Genomic DNA, 19,403 nt, shown 5'->3' with positions numbered 1-19,403 from the left:
TTGCTGGGTATACGAGTTTTACTCGAGTGCACTCTTAAGTGTGTGCACCAAATTAACACATTTCTGGAGCACAACAATTATGTGAATTTATATTGCAGACTTCTGGGTATTGCAAAAGCTTTTTCCTTAAGAAAAATAATCTAACATTCTAGCGTAGAAGGATCAGGATTCACATGACACCATGCGAAGAGTCTGTGACATACAATACACTGGAAAACAGAGCGCAACTGGAGACACAGCACTGTGGTCACATGTTCAGCTCAGGCATCTTGCAGTGTGGTGGATGCCATCTATAGCACACGTGTCGAAACACTCTGGCTCCTCACAAGTATCAAGCTTACAAAATTGCAAATCTGCAAGGTTCAGTTTGGTGTCCACTTACTGCAAATAATGAAAAACGCAGAAAAAGTAAGAAACAGGACAAACATTTAATTCTTTATTATATTCTGAACACGTTACCTTGTACAAAACATTCTAGTATAACGTTCGATGAACAGCATGTTACAAAAGCACTACTGGCTTTCTCAGAACTCCAGGAGGCTTCTTTTGAGAGCTTCTTCCAACTCTGTGAAAACAAATTACACGAGAAAACCTTCATTCATACCAGCATGACCATATGGAAAACACTACAAACTGCATCATTTCAACAACACTGAGAACATTTTATGTTGACCACAATGTCATAACTTTAACATTTCTATTCTTTCATATCTCCAAATCTATTTATAGTGATCCCCAAAATGTTTCCTTCGTCTTTGAGCCAGCTGAGCCTTTAGGTCATCCACACTCCCCGCCCCCCTCTTCATGACATCTCACAGGTGCCATAAAGATTGACTCTCACTCCGTGCCGACATCGTTCTAAAAATCTTCTCCTGGGAAAAATATTCTTTCAGTAGGCAGCTGCTTTGTTTTAGATTTCATATTTTGATGAAATCTAAAATCTGGACACTGATTGGAGTTTCTTACTCCATTCAAGAGATCAGCATGAATGCTAAATTTGGACTTGTCTGAAAATAACACCTTCAAAAGCTGCAGACTTTCTGTGCGTGTTATTTGTAAATTTAAGCCTAGCTGTCCCAGTCTGTGAGCTGGATAGTTTCCACTCCCCTCTACCCACACTTTGTCTTTGAAATGAGCTGTGTCTGTAATCCTGCTCAAAGCACTCCTCTGTGGCGTTTCTAAGCATTTTTTGTAATCTGATGGTGGCCTTTCTGAGTGCCTTTTGTTCCGAGGACTGACTTCTCTCTTCATCTTTCTGAAAATATTTCATAACCATGGAGGATTGAAGATTGAGATGGTCGGATGAACGTGTCATCCTATGCTTGAGCTCACATCACAGTCTTTTACTGTTTGTCCCCAGTAGGAAGGGAATTTATGAATTTCTGAAGAACCTGTTTACACAGATGTAATTCATCACATTACTTTCCGATTTAAGCAGCAGGTTCCTGCTTTCTCAAATGTAAGCCTGACATCATTTTAGTACACAAAACTACAGTCGAGTTTCTCTTTCATCCTTTTGATCAAACACATTCTTTATCTCGATGTTTGTTAAATGTGTTCAAATTCCTCCAAGCAGTGAGTCACGGTTCGATTCCTGGCCAGCCAGACTGCGAGTGCACATCACACTGCATCTCCCATATTTCCTGTCTGTTCCTATCTAATAAAAGAACAAAAAAACTCTCCCAGAAGGCTGGGAATAAACCTCACTGAACCAACTGTTCAAATATTTTTTAAGCCTGCATGTTATCCATTGACATTTTCATTCCTTAATGTGCAGGGCAATGTTAACAATCACCGACTGTATAACTTACTGGATGTTTATCTGAATATAATAACAAAAAAATACAATATGTCGTATTGTACTGACTTACAAACTGTTCAAAAGAGAAAGAGACTATATCCTCAGCCCTGCACACACATACCTGCTGACTCTTGTCCTTCTTCTGCGCTCAAAGACAGCGCGCGTTTCATTTCATCATCCGATTCAACTGTAACAGAATACAGAGTCGTTTATCCAAGCTGTTAAAAATCAAGATTAATGAGGATACTTTAAGACAAGTAAATCAGTGTGTTTTTGTTTGAGAGGACATTCATAGGATTAATTATGCAAATAATTATTAGCAGTTGAGCTAAAGCAAGAATTCTCTTTAAACAGACAGCCGTTAGGGTCTCATGACGAAAAGAGAGAAAAAAAGAAGTAGCGTTTATTTAGTATCCAGTCTTTTCTTTCTAGTTACAGGTGACAACAAAATTATTAGTCCCCTATTAAAATAAAATAAATTAAATTAAAAAAATTGTCCATTTCAAACTTGCTCTAGTACTTTTTTAATAGAGCTAAGGATTTTCAACATAGGATTACTAAACACACTAGTTTTCTTTAGGAAGCATAAATTATTTCTATTTGCACACAATAACAGAATTGTTTCAGATTTTTTTTTTTTTTTTTTTTAACCAGGGTCAATAATATTTGCTCCCTGAGAAAACTGGCCTTTTTATTTAGCTATAGCAAAAACCACCACTGTGCAATGATGTGCTTTATTTTTGTAATGCTCAAAGCTTTTAAAATCATTAAAGCTGTGGGTTCATCTTCCAATTTAAAGAAAGCATAAGAACCTCAAAAAGAGTTTGAGTTATCATGTGAAAAACACCTTTGTCAAAGTCAAAGAAATCCTGAAGGAAAAAAAGATATGAGAAAATTTTTAAAGAAAACCAGGAAAATTGGGTCTGAGCAGTCACTTTGTCTTTCAACATGACAACATAAACAATAAGTCACTCCTGGTGAAGAACTACCTCCAGAAGACCAAAGTCAGCATTACTGGCTGGACTGCTCAAAGACCTGACTTGATGTGGGGTAAACAGAAGACCAAGGACTATGCCAGGAGCCCATCAAATCTGAACGCATTTGAGAGACTAGGCAAAGAGGAATGGACAGGGATTGCTCAGGCGATGTGTGTGAGACTTGTTGAAAACTACAAAAAACTATTGCAGGCTGTTATCCAGCAAAAAGGATACACCACCTATTAGCATCAGGATGACTTATCTGGTAGTTTGTGTAAATAATTTGGTTCCTGTGTGCAAAATAAAAATAATGTAACCAATAAAAATCTAAGATTTTTTGAAAAGCTGTGATTAAAATTCTTTCCTCTGTTTAACAGCACTTTTTAAAAAAAATAAAAATAAAAATTCATAGGGGGACTAATAATTCTGGCCTCATCTGTATATCAGTGATATATATGTATAGTTTACTGCCTACCTTCCTGCACTTCACTCTCGTCATTGGTGTGATCAATGTTCAAAAATGTCAGCGTTTCGTCGTCAATCTCTGCGAACATGAATACAAATTAACATCCAAAAACAAGACATTAAATGTGAATCATTTTAACAGATTTACCATTGCTGTCTGGTTTGATCTCCGCAGCATTAGGTATTATTGGAGTGGTGGGTTCGGCTTTTGAGCTTTTCCTGCAGGTCCTGGAACTCATGCAGGGATCCAGTGTACAATGTTGCAAGTGGTAGTGTTTATGGAAACTCGGTACATCCATAAAACTCTCTTGGCAGTCTTTGCATCTGATGTCAAAGCTCCTGTCCAGGTTCAAGGCTGTGTGTTTTGTGTGGACATGAGTCTTGATCTGTGCATAGGATGGAACAGATACATCGCAAGGCACACAGATGTACTGGCATTTTTCTTCCGCAGCCAGATTCCTCATGCATTGTGTGTAAGTGGCTTTCATGTCCTCTTTACTTTTTTCCGAACCCATGCACGGGCATGTAAACTGACTGGTCCTCTCAGCGGCAGCGGCAGCATCAGCGGCATCTGGCTGAACAACTTCAACCTCATCCATGCAGTAGTAGTCCTTACTGTGAAGATTCTTGTAGTGCTCAAAAAACTCCTCCTCAGATCCAAACTCCATGCTGTCGCAGAGGCCGCAGAAATAGGAAGTTTTTACAAGCCCATCATGCTCATTCATACAGTGTCTCCGTACGGTGGACTCTTTGAAGAACTTCTGTGGACAGTGTCCGCAGACGAATCTCTGAAAGCTGTGACTACTAACATCGCTGCAGTGTTTACGGACGGCAGCCTCCGAGTCAAAGACATCCTCGCACATCCTGCACATCCAAGACTGCTCTACTTTTGATGAAGACACCTCTGTGCTCAGCTGGACTTTGGCCACAGACGAGGAGTGAAATGTGACGTCACTGCTAGTGGATGGCTTGACATCAACGATTATGGGAAGCTGCTCAGGCACTTCTTGTTCACTGAAATACGTGTGTCCGCTGTGAGCTCCGGACACGTGTGACAGGATGTCTTCGTACCGAGGCATTTCCACTTTGCACTTGCGGCAGTAGAAGAGGAAGTTTGAGAGATGAGCGCCCCCGTGAAAGCGACTCATATGCAGACGTGCAATGGAAGACTCCCCCATATGTTTGCCACACACGCCACACTGATGGAAAATTTGGTTCACAGCCAGAAGGTGCTTACTGGCTCCAGCCTCGTCTGAGAACTGAAGACCGCACTCGCAACACCAAGCTGTTACGCTCCCGCTACTGGTAACAGTCACACTTGTCCCCAAGCTCTGCTGTTTAGCTGGAAATCTGTCATGGTCGTCGCTCTTCCTGTTTCTTTTGAGAGGTGTTGCAAGGCCAGTGGTCTCCTCTGTGTCTGTTGAGTCTCTAGCTCTCTTCAAGTGTTGAATTTCACTAAACCTGCAGTGCTGAAGAAGTGCTTTTGCCATTGTTTGGTTGAGTTCAACTTCATGCTGCATCGACTCCCTGTGTCTCTCAATTTCAGCTTGGCTGAGGAAGATTTCACAGCAGACAGAACACTGTCCTCGCACTTGCAGCTGATTCATGACCTGCACTATCGTCTTGTCAGCTTTGGCCACAGCACAGCCCTGTCTGCAGTACACACTAAAAAGAGGAAAATGAGGGACAAGGGCCATAAAAATGAGTTTCATAAAGGATCTGAATACAATCAGTGAAATATATATAAAGAGGTTTCACTACATTCAAATGTTGTAAAAAAACAAAACAAAAACAAAACATACTTAAAGTGAGCTTGAGCTGCTTGATGGGAGATCAGTACGTTATGACACAAAGAGCAGCGGACACTGAACGCTACATCTTTGCACAAGGCGATGAGACGATTCTTGACATGTTGAGGGACAGGGACTGGCAGCGGACTTCCTGTGGGTTTTTTAAAATCAAATGTAAAATAAAATGCAAATTGGCTCATTTAGCTACTTTCCAGTATCTAAGACCTTCTAGAACCACACAAACAAAGGTAACCTGAGTAAATATAAAATGCTGTTTTTAAGTAATGATTTTATTTATTAGAGGAAAAAAAGAAAAAAAAAGAAAAAAATTACCTCTTAAGGCGAGTGAGTCTTTGAAGTGGCTTTCGGCTGACATGTGCTGGAGACACTCGTCTCTGAGGTTGAAGAGGTTGTAGCAGGCAGGACATGCAAAACACACAATTCGCTGATACATCTGGTTGATGCTATGACCATCGGCATTAGACGAGGACACCTAGTAACCAAAACAGTTCTGAATTATTACACCATGCAGGGATTCAGGCTGCAACTTCTAATTGCACAGTCAGAAAAGTGCACAGACCTTCGACTTAACGTGGTTCCTCCAGGATTCTTTGGCCTGAAAATTCTTTCCACATGCAACACAGGCAAAAAACTCTGATGGACTTCCTTTAAGATTGATAGTCGGGTCACATGGGGAGTGATCAAACCTGCATACAAGAGCTTTTACTCAATACATGTGCAAGAGACAACCATTTTTTGTGAGGAAAACAGTTAAGCCGCTGTACCAACACACTCACGAATGAAGAATTATTACCTTTTCAAGTGTCCATCAAGGAGGGAAGCATTATCATAAACTCGACCACAGTTAATTACTGGACAAGTATGCCTAGTTGAGATAGTTCTGTGGAAAGAAGCTCTTTGTCTTCCCTCGGAACCAGCACTGATCGCTCCAGGTTTAAGACCTAGATAAACACAATATTGCAGTATGTTAAGTCCCACAAGCCACTCCACTGACAACTATAACAGAAAATTGCACCAATAAATCATTGATTTGACCCCGGTGGATGCAAGCCACTCTACACCACTAGAAGGTTTGTTTAGAATTCATTCAAAACATTTCAAGCCATTGTGTTTACAGATAGACAGAATAACATGTACACATGCAAACACTACCAAAAACATGACCTCCTTGGCAGAGGCAATTAGCATACTGATAGAAATGTAAAAAACAAACCAAAAAGACAAAAACAAACAGCAACTACGTAACAGGAAAATGTTTTAAAAGTCGTTCTACTTATTTGAGTAAAACAACTACAACAGATTTCTAATTCCGATCAATAATTACCTGGCATCTTTAACCACATGTCTACACAACGTTTGGCTTCCTGATTAATCCCATTTACAGCGCTAACAGCCAGCTCCTGTTGTCCATGAGCTTTTTGTAGGATCTGCTTCTCCTGAAAAAGGGACAAAGACGTAACACGTAAGATATTTGCCTCACATAGAAAACACAAAACAAAACAAACAAACAAAACAACACATCAGTGAAAACCAGCTGACTGTTTAATGTTGGTTCTCCAAGTAATGTTGCATGTTATGAATAGACTACCTTCCCCATTTTTTGTGCCCACAGGGGGGCACTGCTGCTCATAAAGTTGGGCTTAATCTACCCATACACTAACCCAGTAAAATCTTGGTGAGGATCTAAAGTTGAGTTTAAATTTCATGTTCTTTGTGAATATGTTAATGAGCACATGTATGTGTTAGCAATTTAAAATTCATAGTAAAATTTATTTTACAACAGTTCACATAAAGCATAAGGCAATGCATCTTTTCTTTCCTGCTGTGCATAAAAAAAAGGTACAGATCTGAATGGAAACAGTGAAAACAGAATCAATTTTCTGACAGGCTAAATGATTAATGAAAGTCCAACAAACAACAAATGACAGTGGCTCAGTTTATTTGTCAACAACCTTACCTTGAATGCTCTGCATTTATCTGCTCGTTCCTTTTTCTGTACAGCCACTTGGTGTGCCAGTCTGTCCAGGGTAGATGTAACACGTGCTTTATGTCGGCTGATTTTATCTTCAAGCTACAATTGAAAGAAATAATGTGTTTTTAAGAAAAAAAGGATATTAACATATGAATTAAAAGGATTAAATAACCAAATGATCTGTTTAAAAAAAAACTTACTGTATTGGGCAATGATGAACATCCCTCATCCTCACTGTCACTCAACAGGTCAATACATTCCAATACTGGTCTGAGAGGGCCCTCCTGCATTAAAAAAAGAAAAAGAAAGAAAAACATCAACACTATTTCAGGCTTATAAAACACATCTAAAGTCCAAATCATAAGGACCTGGACAGTATGAGACATCAGTGAATTGAGAGAAAAAATAGCCGTCTGTTTATTAGGCTTCATTGACGTGACAGTGAACAATGCCACTAGTTTGAAAACCAAAATGTTATCATTTTCAACTAATATTTATTTAATAGAGCCAGAGTGCATATGACTTACTGATACAAACTCGACTTCTTTTTCCACCTCATCTTCATCTGCGTCAACTGTGGAGGACATGTTCCTAAAGGTAACGGGAAGATAACACACGTTTTCAAGCTGGAGTACGTGCTTATAAAGCTAAGCGACAGTTCTTCGGACAACACAGTAACAATTATAATTACCTCTTTTGGTGCAATTAGCTTAACAGTTACGTTTAAGCTAAGCCTGAACAACACAGACAGTTAGGCAAAGGAAACAGTAGCAGCTGGATAGCTTAGGTCTCGTAGCAAATATGCGAGACGTTGAGCAAACGAATATTAGCATGCACCTTTTTTTGAAAACTTCTTGTCGTTGTCAAGCCTTTTAAAAGTAGGAAAATACGACTTGCTTTAACGAGGGTCACCCGTGTAGAAATTCAACATGGGGGCATAGTTTCTTCCTCGTTTCGCCACCTCATTTAGTACTTCTCTTCGGTGCTGCCTCTCATGTGGGAGCTGCTCTACAGCAACTATTCAACGACTTAAATCAGTGTTGTTGCAGTATACCTGTTAACCAGCGGCGGCAGGAGTGAGCTGCGAGCTTCTAAACAGCACTTCAAAAGTGGAACGAAGAAGAAGTTACGCGCCACTACACTATGGTGGTGCGTTCACGGGCTGCATGAAGTTCGATGATCATAGTATGTAAATCAAAGCGATTTTTACACACATTGAAATGATCGAAGTTAAAAAGCCCTACATGTCACCGAGAATTCACTCATCTTCTGCTGGGGGATTGTTCTACCAACCATACTCTGGTGAAGACTATTATTAGCAGTGATATCTCCACTCTGAAAGAAATAACTCATGGGTCCCAAACACTCACTGTGTGAGATATGCAAGATAATATTATGTTGTGTAATGTTAGATTTTTAAAAAATTAAAAACTGTAAACGAGTGTTTGCAGTTTTGGCGTTTTCACACCGCTTAACTAATGTCCGCTTCGTAGGGTATTACTGGAAGTGTTTCTGAAACTAAAACCCCCATTCCCACAAGGTGCTACACGACCTTCTCTAAAAAAAATAAATGGATGCCGACGAGGGGCTAACGTCCGGTAAAACCGATCAAATGCGGCATAACTGAGACTCATGGTTTAAATTAAGATAAGCATCGCATTACCTGTGCCTGTGTTGCTCACTCTGTCAGATTGGTAGCTCACTGCTACAACATCCCAAATAAACGTAAACGCAGCTAGTCCGGACGTCATGACGTCATGCGGACGCGGGTGCGGTTTTTTTGTTCGCAGAGTGTGCGCCGCGTGGACGGAGCTTGGGCTTGCTACAAAATACACGAGAGAACAAAGTCCGCCTCTGCGCTCTTATCTAATCCGGGTCGAAGCGCGATGATGTTACCAACTACAACTATTTTAATATTCTAGTTATCCCCGCCAGAGGCGCCAACTTTACCTAGATTCATATTTATGTATCATATTTAACATCGTTTAGTGGAGAGATGAATTGTACACCTTCATATACATAAACACCAAACACATATGTAAATAGCAGCATTACATGGTGCTCATCTGCGCCCTTCTCTACCACGTTGTTGAATGCAGAATACACATCTACTCTATTCTGTACACTCAAAAAACAGATTCAGGTCCTCCTTTCAAAGAACACATGCAAATTATGTTAGTTGTTCACAAATGCAATTAAAAAATACCAAATTAATTTGATTTTCTTTGTGTAAACCTAAAATTATTCAAAACCAGCAGAGGCTGATTCTGAACACAAAATGAATGAGTTTGTTGGGGCACTGGGGGTAGGAGGAGTGCATTTTTGCACTTAAGTATTTGTAAACTCAAAGAAATAAATTCAAGCCCCTCTTTAAGCTTAAACATTATTTTTAATCTCATTCAACGCAAATGTAGCACTCCAGCATTACTGCAATTATTATTCGTGTGGTGAACCTAAATTATTTTCTCTCAAAGCAGTCTTTGTCACAAGAACACAAAGTTATTGAGTTACACAACGGTCCGCCTTCTTTGAAAATTTTGCGCTCTTTCAGGATCACCTAAATGAATCCAGCTGCTCTTGGCCTCTCTGTACTTTTTGGATAAAACTACACCTTCAGGTAAGGTAACATATTATTTTTTCATATATCCAATTGTGTATTTCTTTATCAGCTAAATCTATGGCAATGCTATTTATCATAGAAGCTTGTAACTGTTGTTTTTTGAACTTTTGGTGGTGCTACCATTCTCTTCTCTGCTTGAATACTATTTTTTTTGACAATATAGCCAGGTCTTTTCAAAAGTGCCTTGTTTTAGAGGAGAAATTGTGTAGCTGCCAACTTTTAAGTCGGAGCATGTGCTAGCTTATTAGCAGCTAGCCATTGTGCTCAATGAAAGATGATGTCCTATAGCTAACTTCTTTCTTACTGTTTTCTTTTTATAATCTAAAAATTATGTATTCTGTGTTTATTATTATATGCCATTTTCTAGTAGAAAGTATCGTTTTGAGGTGTCTTTAAAAGCACTACATAGTTTACTGAGGGTGCTACCAAAAGCGAACCATGTGGCCGGAAGAGTAACTGCAGGCAGCACAATGCGCACTCCCATGACGTTCAAACCTATTTATTATTATAAAAGATTTCGGCTACGTCCACACTTACACAGGTATTTTTGAAAACGGAGATTTTCCGTTTTCGTTTTAAAAAATAATCCCGTCCACAGGTAAACGCAAAAATGAAGGAAAACGCTGCTAGGAACATGCCAAAGCAACAGGTGGCGATATATTCCTAAACTCAGCTAAAAACAGTTTAGGTCTTGACAAACTTCACTGATGGTTCAAATGTTTAGCAACTTTCAGTGTGTTGATTCAGCAGTCTGTATTTAAACTTCTAGTTTATTATATTTATGTATGTTTTATTTCCAGGTGAATGCAGAGTTCCTGCAGATCACTACAAAACCCCTGCAGGCGAAGTTCTTGGCTCAGCTGGACTATTTAACAGACAAGCTGATGCAAATTTTTCAGGGGAGCAAAGGAGCAAAGGGCCAAAAGATCAAGGATATCATGGCGATCAGTAGTTTGGTCGGTACTAATGATAAACCCATCAATTAAATGCAATCAATCAATTCCATTTTTTTCACCCTTTTTTTTCCACCCTTGCATTAGTATGATGACATCGACATAAAGAGGGAGCATACTCTTAAAAGCCTGGTGATCTACTTTAATGAAGATCCAGACCTACTGTTCAAGGAGTATCTGGTACGCTTATCACACTTTCTTTTCTAGATTCAATTTGAGTTAGGTTCATCGCACACAAAATCCTCATATATTCAAAAGAGACAATATAATTGTGAAATATGTATTATTCTTAATAGTCATTGTTGAAACTTGCACTGGAGAGCACTTTTTAAGGGGACAGTTTCAGCAAAAATTCAATTGTTCATTCTTTTGGTGCTGCCATGTAGGTATCTACTGCCTCTATAAACACAGTAAATGTGGACAAAACATTCATCCATTTTCTGTCAGTGTTTCAATTCAGTTTATTTATATAGCGGTATATCACAACAACAGTCATCTCAAGGCACTTCAGAAAGTAAACACTCCAATGGAGTTCAGTTTATTATGCCAATTAGTAAAAAGTCTTCATTATAAGGAACACAGCAGATTGCATCAAGACACTAACTAGTGTCACTCCCATTACAGCAATCTCCTGGTTTCAGGAATAATGTGCATAAAACAAGCTGTTTCAAAAGGTTCCCAATTGTGATGAAATAAGGGAAATTGACCCAGCCCACACACACACACACACACACACACACACACTGATAGACACTGGAGGAGCTGCTGCTCTATATCAAGCCCCTCCCTAAGGCAGGTACATAATACCTGAACCCAAACTATTGATAGGAAACAGATTGACGGGTTTTATTTATGTTTGGAGTGTTTATAGAGGCGGTAGAGACCCATGTTTCAGCACAAAAGGATACAAAAGCTGAGTTTTGCATAATATGTCCCCTTCCAAGTGACAGAGCCCTTAAACCTGAAACAACCTGTTTTTCAGACCTCCTCCACTGAGGATGAACGGTTGAGGTCCACTGCAGCAACTGTCATGGGTATTTACACCATCAGAAGAGAAGGGATTCAGGAGCCAGAGGATGTTGGAGTTGTCATTGAAGGTACTACAGTTATGAACAACCTCGGTAGTGTCATCGTGGCATTCATCGTCCTCTTTGGACTGATTTATGCACTTGATCTGAGCTATCCAAATGACCACAAGTACACTTTTGAGTTCTGTCAGAAGATTTTGATGAATCTGGATGGACAAAGGCTCAGTACAAAGATGCAGCAAATGAAAATGAAGATGTTTGCTTAGGCAAACAAGACCCAGCACAAAAGTTGATTTTGGCCTTTTTAGATTAGATTAGATTAGATTAGATAGAACTTTATTAATCCCTCGGGTGGGTTCCTCTGGGAAATTCGATTTCCAAAAAAAGCACAGCACCGACAGAAGTTACAGAGTTATACACACACACATATATATAAATACAGAGACAATATAAACTAGAAAAATTTGCATTTCCTGCGAAAATGCAGTGTGGATGCTTAAAGCTGAAGCTGTATGCAAAAAGTAGCTGAAAAAGCTGAAAAGTTGCAGAAATTGTAAAAACTTTGCAGAAGCAAAAGAAGTTTGCTAAAATGGAATAACTTAGCAGAACTGCAATATCTTAGAGGAAACATAATACTTGGCAGAAATACAATAGCATAGCAGAATTTAGCAGAAATATTGTAACTTACCAGAAACATGATAACTTCTCAAAAATACAAGAATTTAGGAGAAATAGTATAAGATAACAGAAAGAATATATTTAGCCAAAAATACTTAAACATTACAGAAACACTATGATTTAGAAAAATAGTACAACAGAGCAGAAATATTGTGATTTACCAGAGACACTGTGATGAACTATGAATATTGTAATTTTAAATTGAGACTATGTTTTAGCACAAATATTATAATTTGGCAGAAATACTATAATTTAGCAGAAATACTATATTAAGCACAAATCCTATAAAAAGCAGAAATGGTATGATTAAGCACAAATACTACATTTAGTAGAAATACTTTGTTTTAGCACAAATCCCATAAAAAGCAGAAATACTGTACTATGATTTAGTAGAAAAACTATAATTAATCAGAAATACTAAATTTAGCAGAAATACTAGATTAAGCACAAATACTATGAAAAGCAGAAATAGTATATTAAGCACAAATCTTATAAAATAGCAGAAATAGTATGATTAAGCATAAATACTACATTTAGCAGAAATACTATATTAACACTAGCATCCCCAGGCTTCTACCTTTCTACCTATAAAACCCGAGAGCAGTCAAATGGTGGAAGTGGAAGCTAAATTGGCTAAATTGACCGCGGAGTCATCATTTTGCGTTTCTACTTTTAAAAGCCGGAGAGCAGTCAGTCAAATGCTGGAGTCGTTCATATGTATATTAGGTCGTTACCTAGGAATTCTGGAGGGAGGGGAGTGGGGGTGAGTGATTGAGGGGGTGGGGGAGTGGAGTGTTTCAGTTTGCCATCTTAGGGAGAAATCAACACATGTCCTTTGTATGTCCTTTGTTGCTGACATTTATTGATGAAAACAGTACAAAAAACCAACCATTTGTACACATATTTACAAATAATGATAAAAAGTGAGTGAGTACATTTCAACATTTTCAGCAATCACTCACAATCCTGGCACTGCCACGGTATCTGTCGTCTGCATTTACCACATGTGTACCTGTAGCAGTGAACACATCGCACAGTGGCCTGATTTTTTTTGCATCTGTGTACTTGGATTTTAGGTCGCAAGCCACCCAAAACTTGCTCCATGCACCACTCAGCAGGCCATTTGTAAATATGTGTACAAATGGTTAGTTTTTTGTACTGTTTTTATCAATAAATGTCAGCAACAAAGGACATACACCCATGTGTGTTGATTTCTCCCTAAGATGGCAAACTGAAACACTCCAAGTTGGTGACTTTTGGAGATTTGTTTCCCTGGATGATTGAGAATGCATCAAGATGAAACACAAAAGGAAGCTCACCGCTTTTAGCAGCTCCCCCACCCCCTCAATCACTCAGTGAGTGATTGAGGGGGTGGGGGAGTGGAGTGTTTCAGTGTTTCAGTTTGCCATCTTAGGGAGAAATCAACACACATGGGTGTATGTCCTTTGTTGCTGACATTTATTGATAAAAACAGTACAAAAAACCAACCATTTGTACACATATTTACAAATGGCCTGCTGAGTGGTGCATGGAGCATGTTCATTGGTTCATGGACCTCCCTGAACTAATGGCATTTATGGCAGCAACAAAAGCGGTGAGCTTCCTTTTGTGTTTCATCTTGATGCATTCTCAATCATCCAGGGAAACAAATCTCCAAAAGTCACCAACTTGGAGTGTTTCAGTTTGCCATCTTAGGGAGAAATCAACACACATGGGTGTATGTCCTTTGTTGCTGACATTTATTGATGAAAACAGTACAAAAAACCAACCATTTGTACACATATTTACAAATGGCCTGCTGAGTGGTGCATGGAGCATGTTCATTGGTTCATGGACCTCCCTGAACTAATGGCATTTATTGCAATTGTCATCTTGCGGGGGGTTTACAGGGTTCCATCGGTAAATGACTGCTGGTCAGCAAACCTGGGAAACCCACAGATAATTGGAACTATGGCACGAAACCGCTTCCAAGACATCATGCAACACTCCACTCCCCCACCCCCTCAATCACTCACCCCCACTCCCCTCCCTCCAGAATTCCTAGGTAACGACCTAATATACATATGAACGACTCCAGCATTTGACTGACTGCTCTCCGGCTTTTAAAGGTAGAAACGCAAAATGATGACTCCGCAGGGGTCTAAGGTAGAAAACCAAAATGACTGCTCTCCGGGGGTCTAAGTGTTAAGCACAAATCCTATAAAAGCAGAAATAGTATATTAAGCACAAATCTTATAAAATAGCAGAAATAGTATGATTTAGCACAATAGTAATAAGTTAAACAGAAAAATTGGAAAAGCAAAATGGACAGCTGAAAAAATGCTGAACATGCTGAGGGTCCCTCAAATATACTTGTTAAATGACAAAAATCTGCAAAAAAATTTATTACAGCCACACAATCACAAATATGTACACATGAGGAAACACACATGCACAGAGAGACCCACACACAAGATCCAATTCAGTCAACCAGTCTAAATATATTGAATTTAAATCTTAGAATGAGATCATCCCATTAAAAGCCTCTCTCTCTCTCTCTCTCTCTCTCTCTCTCTCTCTCTCTCTGTCACACACACACACACACACACACACACACACACACACACACACACACAGGGAGAGAGAAGTAAGTTTCTAGGTCAGCCTGGGAGCTGGTGAATTTGAATCCACCAATCAGAGAGGCTGTGCACTTTTCCCCACCAAAACAGGTGCTTCTGTTTACACACGCAGCACAGAGACACACAGGATTTTTGCAGTCTATTTCTCATAGTGACGACTCCCCTCAAACAAATGACCGTAATTTCCTAACCGTAGGGGCTAGAACGGTCATTCTTACACCGTTTTGTTCAGAAGAGATGGGGGAATCTTCAAGTGTTGACAATTTATCATTAAAATATGAATTTTTAGAGCTATATGACATGGATGACTTGTTGACTTAGAAGCCACGAATTCCCCAATATGCAAATTTGAATGCCTGAGGCCACATATATGATTGGCTGGCTGGGAAGCTGTGCAGGCCCTGATTTGTGGATTTGAATTCCTCAGCCCTCAGATATGATTGGCTGGCTTAGAAGCCACGAAGGCCCCAATATGCAAATTTGAATGCCTCAGGACACTTATTTGATTGGCTGGGAAACTGTGCAGGCCCTGATTTGAAAATTTGAATGTCTCAGTCCTCACAGAGGATTGGCTGCCTGGGGACCTGGCAGAAATATATAGAAATACTATTATTAAGCATAAATACTACATTTAGTAGAAATACTATGTTTTAGCACAAATATTATAAAAAGAAGAAAAACTATAATTTAGCAGAAATACTATATTAAGCACAAATCCTATAAAAAGCAGAAATACTATAATTTAGAACAAATAGTATAAAAAGCAGAAATACTATAATTTAGCAGAAATACTATGTTAAGCACAAATCCTATAAAAAGCAGAAATACTATAATTTAGCAGAAATACTATGTTAGGCACAAATCCTATAAAAAGCAGAAATACTATAATTTAGCAGAAATACTATATTAGGCATAAATCCTATGAAAAGCAGAAATAGTATGATTTAGCAGAAATACTGTATTTAGCACAAGTACCGAAAAGTACCAGAAATACTATGATTTAGCAGAATAGTAATAACTTATTGAAACACAAATGCACAGAGGGACACACAAACACAGGCTCTAATCCAGTCAACCAGTCTAACTATATTCAATTTAAATCCTACAATGACATGCTGCCAAATAAGGGCAGGGTCCTCTCTCTCCCACTAAACACACACACACACACACACACACACACACACACACACAGAGGGAGAGAGCTGCCGAATTTAAATCCACCAATCAGAGTGGCTGTTTACGTTTTCCCGCCAAAACAGGTGCATCTTTTTACACACGCAGCAGCACAGAGAGGCACAGGATTATTGCAGCCTATTTCTCATAGTGAGGACTCCCCTCAAACAAATGACCATAATTTCCTAACCGTAGGGGCTAGAGCGGTCATTCTTACACTGTTTTGTTCAGAAGAGATGGGGGAATCTTCCAGTGTTAACAATTTATCATTAAAATGTGAATTTTTAGAGATATATGACATGGATGACTTGTTGACTTAGAAGCCACGAATTCCCCAATATGCAAATATGAATGCCTGAGACCACATATATGATTGGCTGGCTGGGAAGCCGTGCAGGCCCTGATTTGTGGATTTGAATTCCTCAGCCCTCAGATATGATTGGCTGGCTTAGAAGCCACGAATTCCCCAATATTGGCTGGCTTAGAAGCCACGAATTCCCCAATATGCAAATTTGAATGCCTCAGGACACATATATGATTGGCTGGGAAGCCGTGCAGGCCCTGATTTGAAAATTTGAATTTCTCAGTCCTCACAGAGGATTGGCTGCCTGGGGACCTGGCAGAAATATATAGAAATACTATGATTAAGCATAAATACTACATTTAGTAGAAATACTATGTTTTAGCACAAATACTATAAAAAGCAGAAATACTATAATTTAGCAGAAATACTATATTAAGCACAAATCCTATAAAAAGCAGAAATAGGATGATTAAGCATAAACACTACATTTAGTAGAAATACTATGTTTGAGCAAAAATCCTATAAAAAGCAGAAATACTATATTAGGCACAAATCCCATAAAAAGCAGAAATAGTATGATTAAGCATAAATACTACATTTAGTAGAAATACTATGTTTTAGCACAAATAGTATAAAAAGCAGAAATATTGTAATTTAGCAGAAATACTATATTAGGCACAAATCTTATGAAATAGCAGAAACAGTATGATTTAGCACAATAGTAATAAGTTAAACAGAAAAATAGGAAAAGCAAAATGGACAGCTGAAAAAATGCTGAACATGCTGAGGGTCCCTCAAATATACTTGTTAAATGAAAAAATCAGCATAAAAATGCACAGGGAGAGAGAAGTAAGTTTCTAGGTCAGCCTGGGAGCTGCTGAATTTGAATCCACCAATCAGAGAGCCTGTGTACTTTTTCCCGCCAAAACATGTGCATCTTTTTACACACGCAGCACAGAGAGGCACAGGATTATTGCAGCCTATTTCTCATAGTGAGGACTCCCCTCAAACAAATGACCATAATTTCCAAACCGTAGGGGCTAGAGCGGTCATTCTTACACCGTTTTGTTCAGAAGAGATGGGGGAATCTTCCAGTGTTTACAATTTATCATTAAAATATGAATTATTAAAGATATTTGACTTCTAATGCACCATAACTGAGTAGAGCGAAGCAAAAACTGCCTTGACTTGCCCTCAAACAACGCTTTGTGACTTGAAATCTATTTGGAGTATCGATATCATTCTTTCACCGTAAGAGACAGCAGGCTTTGGTGAACAATCATGGAAATTTTCAGGTCTCTGTGGAAATCCAACAAAAAGTTATGACGAGAGAAAAAAGTGGTTCATTTCCACAGTTTGAAATCTGAAGAAATCTGAGCGAAGGACGAATTTCCTACCCTCAAACAAGTCCAACTCATTTCAGAACGGTAATAGGTGAGAAGGAAATTCTTGAATTGTGAGCGTCAGGGGTGTCTGAAGATATTCGGGGACAAGCCTCATGTCTTAACTTTGCTTCGTTAAGGAGATATGACGATTCGAATATGCCTCTCATTACAGAAATCCAGCGGTGATTTTGAACAAGCTCTCCATTCACTTTATATGGAGAGTTTTCTGACATTGTGTTGGTCTGAGGAGATTTGCGAAAATTCTATAAATCCCACAACAATGATAGTGACATTTCCTGAAAGCCAGCAAAAATACCTACGTTTTGATGTATAATTTGTGGAAGTTGAGTGAAAATTGAGCAAGTAGCAAACAGTTGTTCGGACATGAAGAGAAGACTGCAAAACCTTCAGTGACACACTGGAAGCCAAGAGCATAGCAACCATAACAACGCATGTATTTTGTGAAAAATCACAATTTTGCAACTCAAAACTTTAAGAGGCATAAAAGTAAAACAGTAGAAGATTTGAAAAAGCTGAATCATACCTGAATAGCCCAATAATTTGTGAACATTTTAAAATTTGAATGGTTGTTCTAGGTGAAAATATGAGGAAGTAGTTAAGTTTCAAAAACAAGCAAATTTTAGCAGAATTGCAGAAGTTTCCCATTCATTTCAATGGGACAAATTAAAGGAAAAAAGCTTAATATTTTAAAAAGTATAATAGTTAAAAATAGCAAAAATCGTAGCAGGAAAGAGCAAAAATAGCAGAATAGTTTAAAATTTGAACGGTGAAAATCGGCTGAAAATTGTGGAAGTAGTTAAACGGCGAAAAGTGTACGGAAGCAACTAGAATAATAATAATAACTAGAAAAATTTGCATTTCCTGCGAAAATGCAGTGTGGATGCTTAAAGCTGAAGCTGCATGCAAAAAGTAGCTGAAAAAGCTGAAAAGTTGCAGAAATTGTAAAAACTTTGCAGAAGCAAAAGAACTTTGCTAAAATGGAATAACTTAGCAGAACTGCAATATCTTAGAGGAAACATAATACTTGGCAGAAATACAATAGCATAGCAGAACTTTGCAGAAATATTGTAACTTACCAGAAACATGATAACTTCTCAAAAATACAAGAACTTAGGAGAAATAGTATAAGATAACAGAAAGAATATATTTAGCCAAAAATACTTAAACATTACAGAAACACTATGATTTAGAAAAATAGTACAACATAGCAGAAATACTGTGATTTACCAGAGACACTGTGATGAACTATGAATATTGTAATTTTAAATTAATACTATGTTTTAGCACAAATACTATAATTTGACAGAAATACTATCATTTGGCAGAAATACTATGATACAGGAGAAGTACTGAGATGTAGTAAAAGTACTTTGATTTAACAGAAATACAATTATGGAGGAGTAATACTTTAAAATGGGAGAAATATTGATACACACACACACATACACAGAGCCTAAAGGGAAGAGTATTTGTGCCATGGAGTGTTAACAAGAATGTGAGGTCCATATTAGAAAAGCTCGTAAAATCACAAAAGTTTGCAGAATTGTAATAAATGATGAATATGAATTACTGGTCTGTGACAGTGTATTAATTTGTA

At 38.4% G+C, this 19,403-nt stretch overlaps 1 protein-coding gene across 2 annotated transcripts; it reads right to left on the bottom strand.

The window, feature by feature from the left end:
* Positions 1-465: 465 nt before the first annotated feature.
* Positions 466-7,977, bottom strand: znf451 (zinc finger protein 451). 2 transcript variants are annotated; one of them, XM_085369362.1, is made up of 13 exons: positions 7,864-7,977; positions 7,554-7,617; positions 7,227-7,310; positions 7,012-7,125; positions 6,379-6,490; positions 5,848-5,995; positions 5,614-5,740; positions 5,367-5,526; positions 5,046-5,184; positions 3,392-4,908; positions 3,254-3,322; positions 1,923-1,988; positions 466-565 (listed from the first exon to the last, which is right to left on the bottom strand). In XM_085369362.1, exons 2-13 carry the CDS (start codon positions 7,611-7,613, stop codon positions 525-527), a joined length of 2,637 nt encoding a protein of 878 aa, XP_085225488.1. In that variant the 5' UTR covers positions 7,614-7,617; positions 7,864-7,977; the 3' UTR covers positions 466-524. The 2 variants fall into 2 exon arrangements, with proteins under 2 accessions (XP_085225488.1, XP_085225489.1); XM_085369363.1 differs by lacking the exon at positions 7,864-7,977 and adding an exon at positions 7,718-7,852.
* Between the last annotated feature and the right edge of the window lie 11,426 nt (positions 7,978-19,403).

Source organism: Diplotaxodon limnothrissa, linkage group LG13, assembly GCF_057381915.1.
Source record: "Diplotaxodon limnothrissa isolate DT_005_m linkage group LG13, D_limnothrissa_male_GT1.1, whole genome shotgun sequence".
Lineage (NCBI taxonomy): Eukaryota > Metazoa > Chordata > Actinopteri > Cichliformes > Cichlidae > Diplotaxodon > Diplotaxodon limnothrissa.
This window is presented reverse-complemented; position numbering and strand designations above follow the sequence as displayed.

Bases quoted from the DNA above. Each gene is read 5' to 3' on its own strand.
- znf451 (XM_085369362.1), bottom strand. From the start codon at position 7,613: ATGTCCTCCACAGTTGACGCAGATGAAGATGAGGTGGAAAAAGAAGTC. The intron at 5,741-5,847 runs GTAATAATTCTT...TCTTGTATGCAG, and splicing joins CTTGATGGACACTTGAAAAG to GTTTGATCACTCCCCATGTG. The intron at 566-1,922 runs GTATGTGTGTGC...TTGTTTTCACAG, and splicing joins AGAAGGACAAGAGTCAGCAG to AGTTGGAAGAAGCTCTCAAA.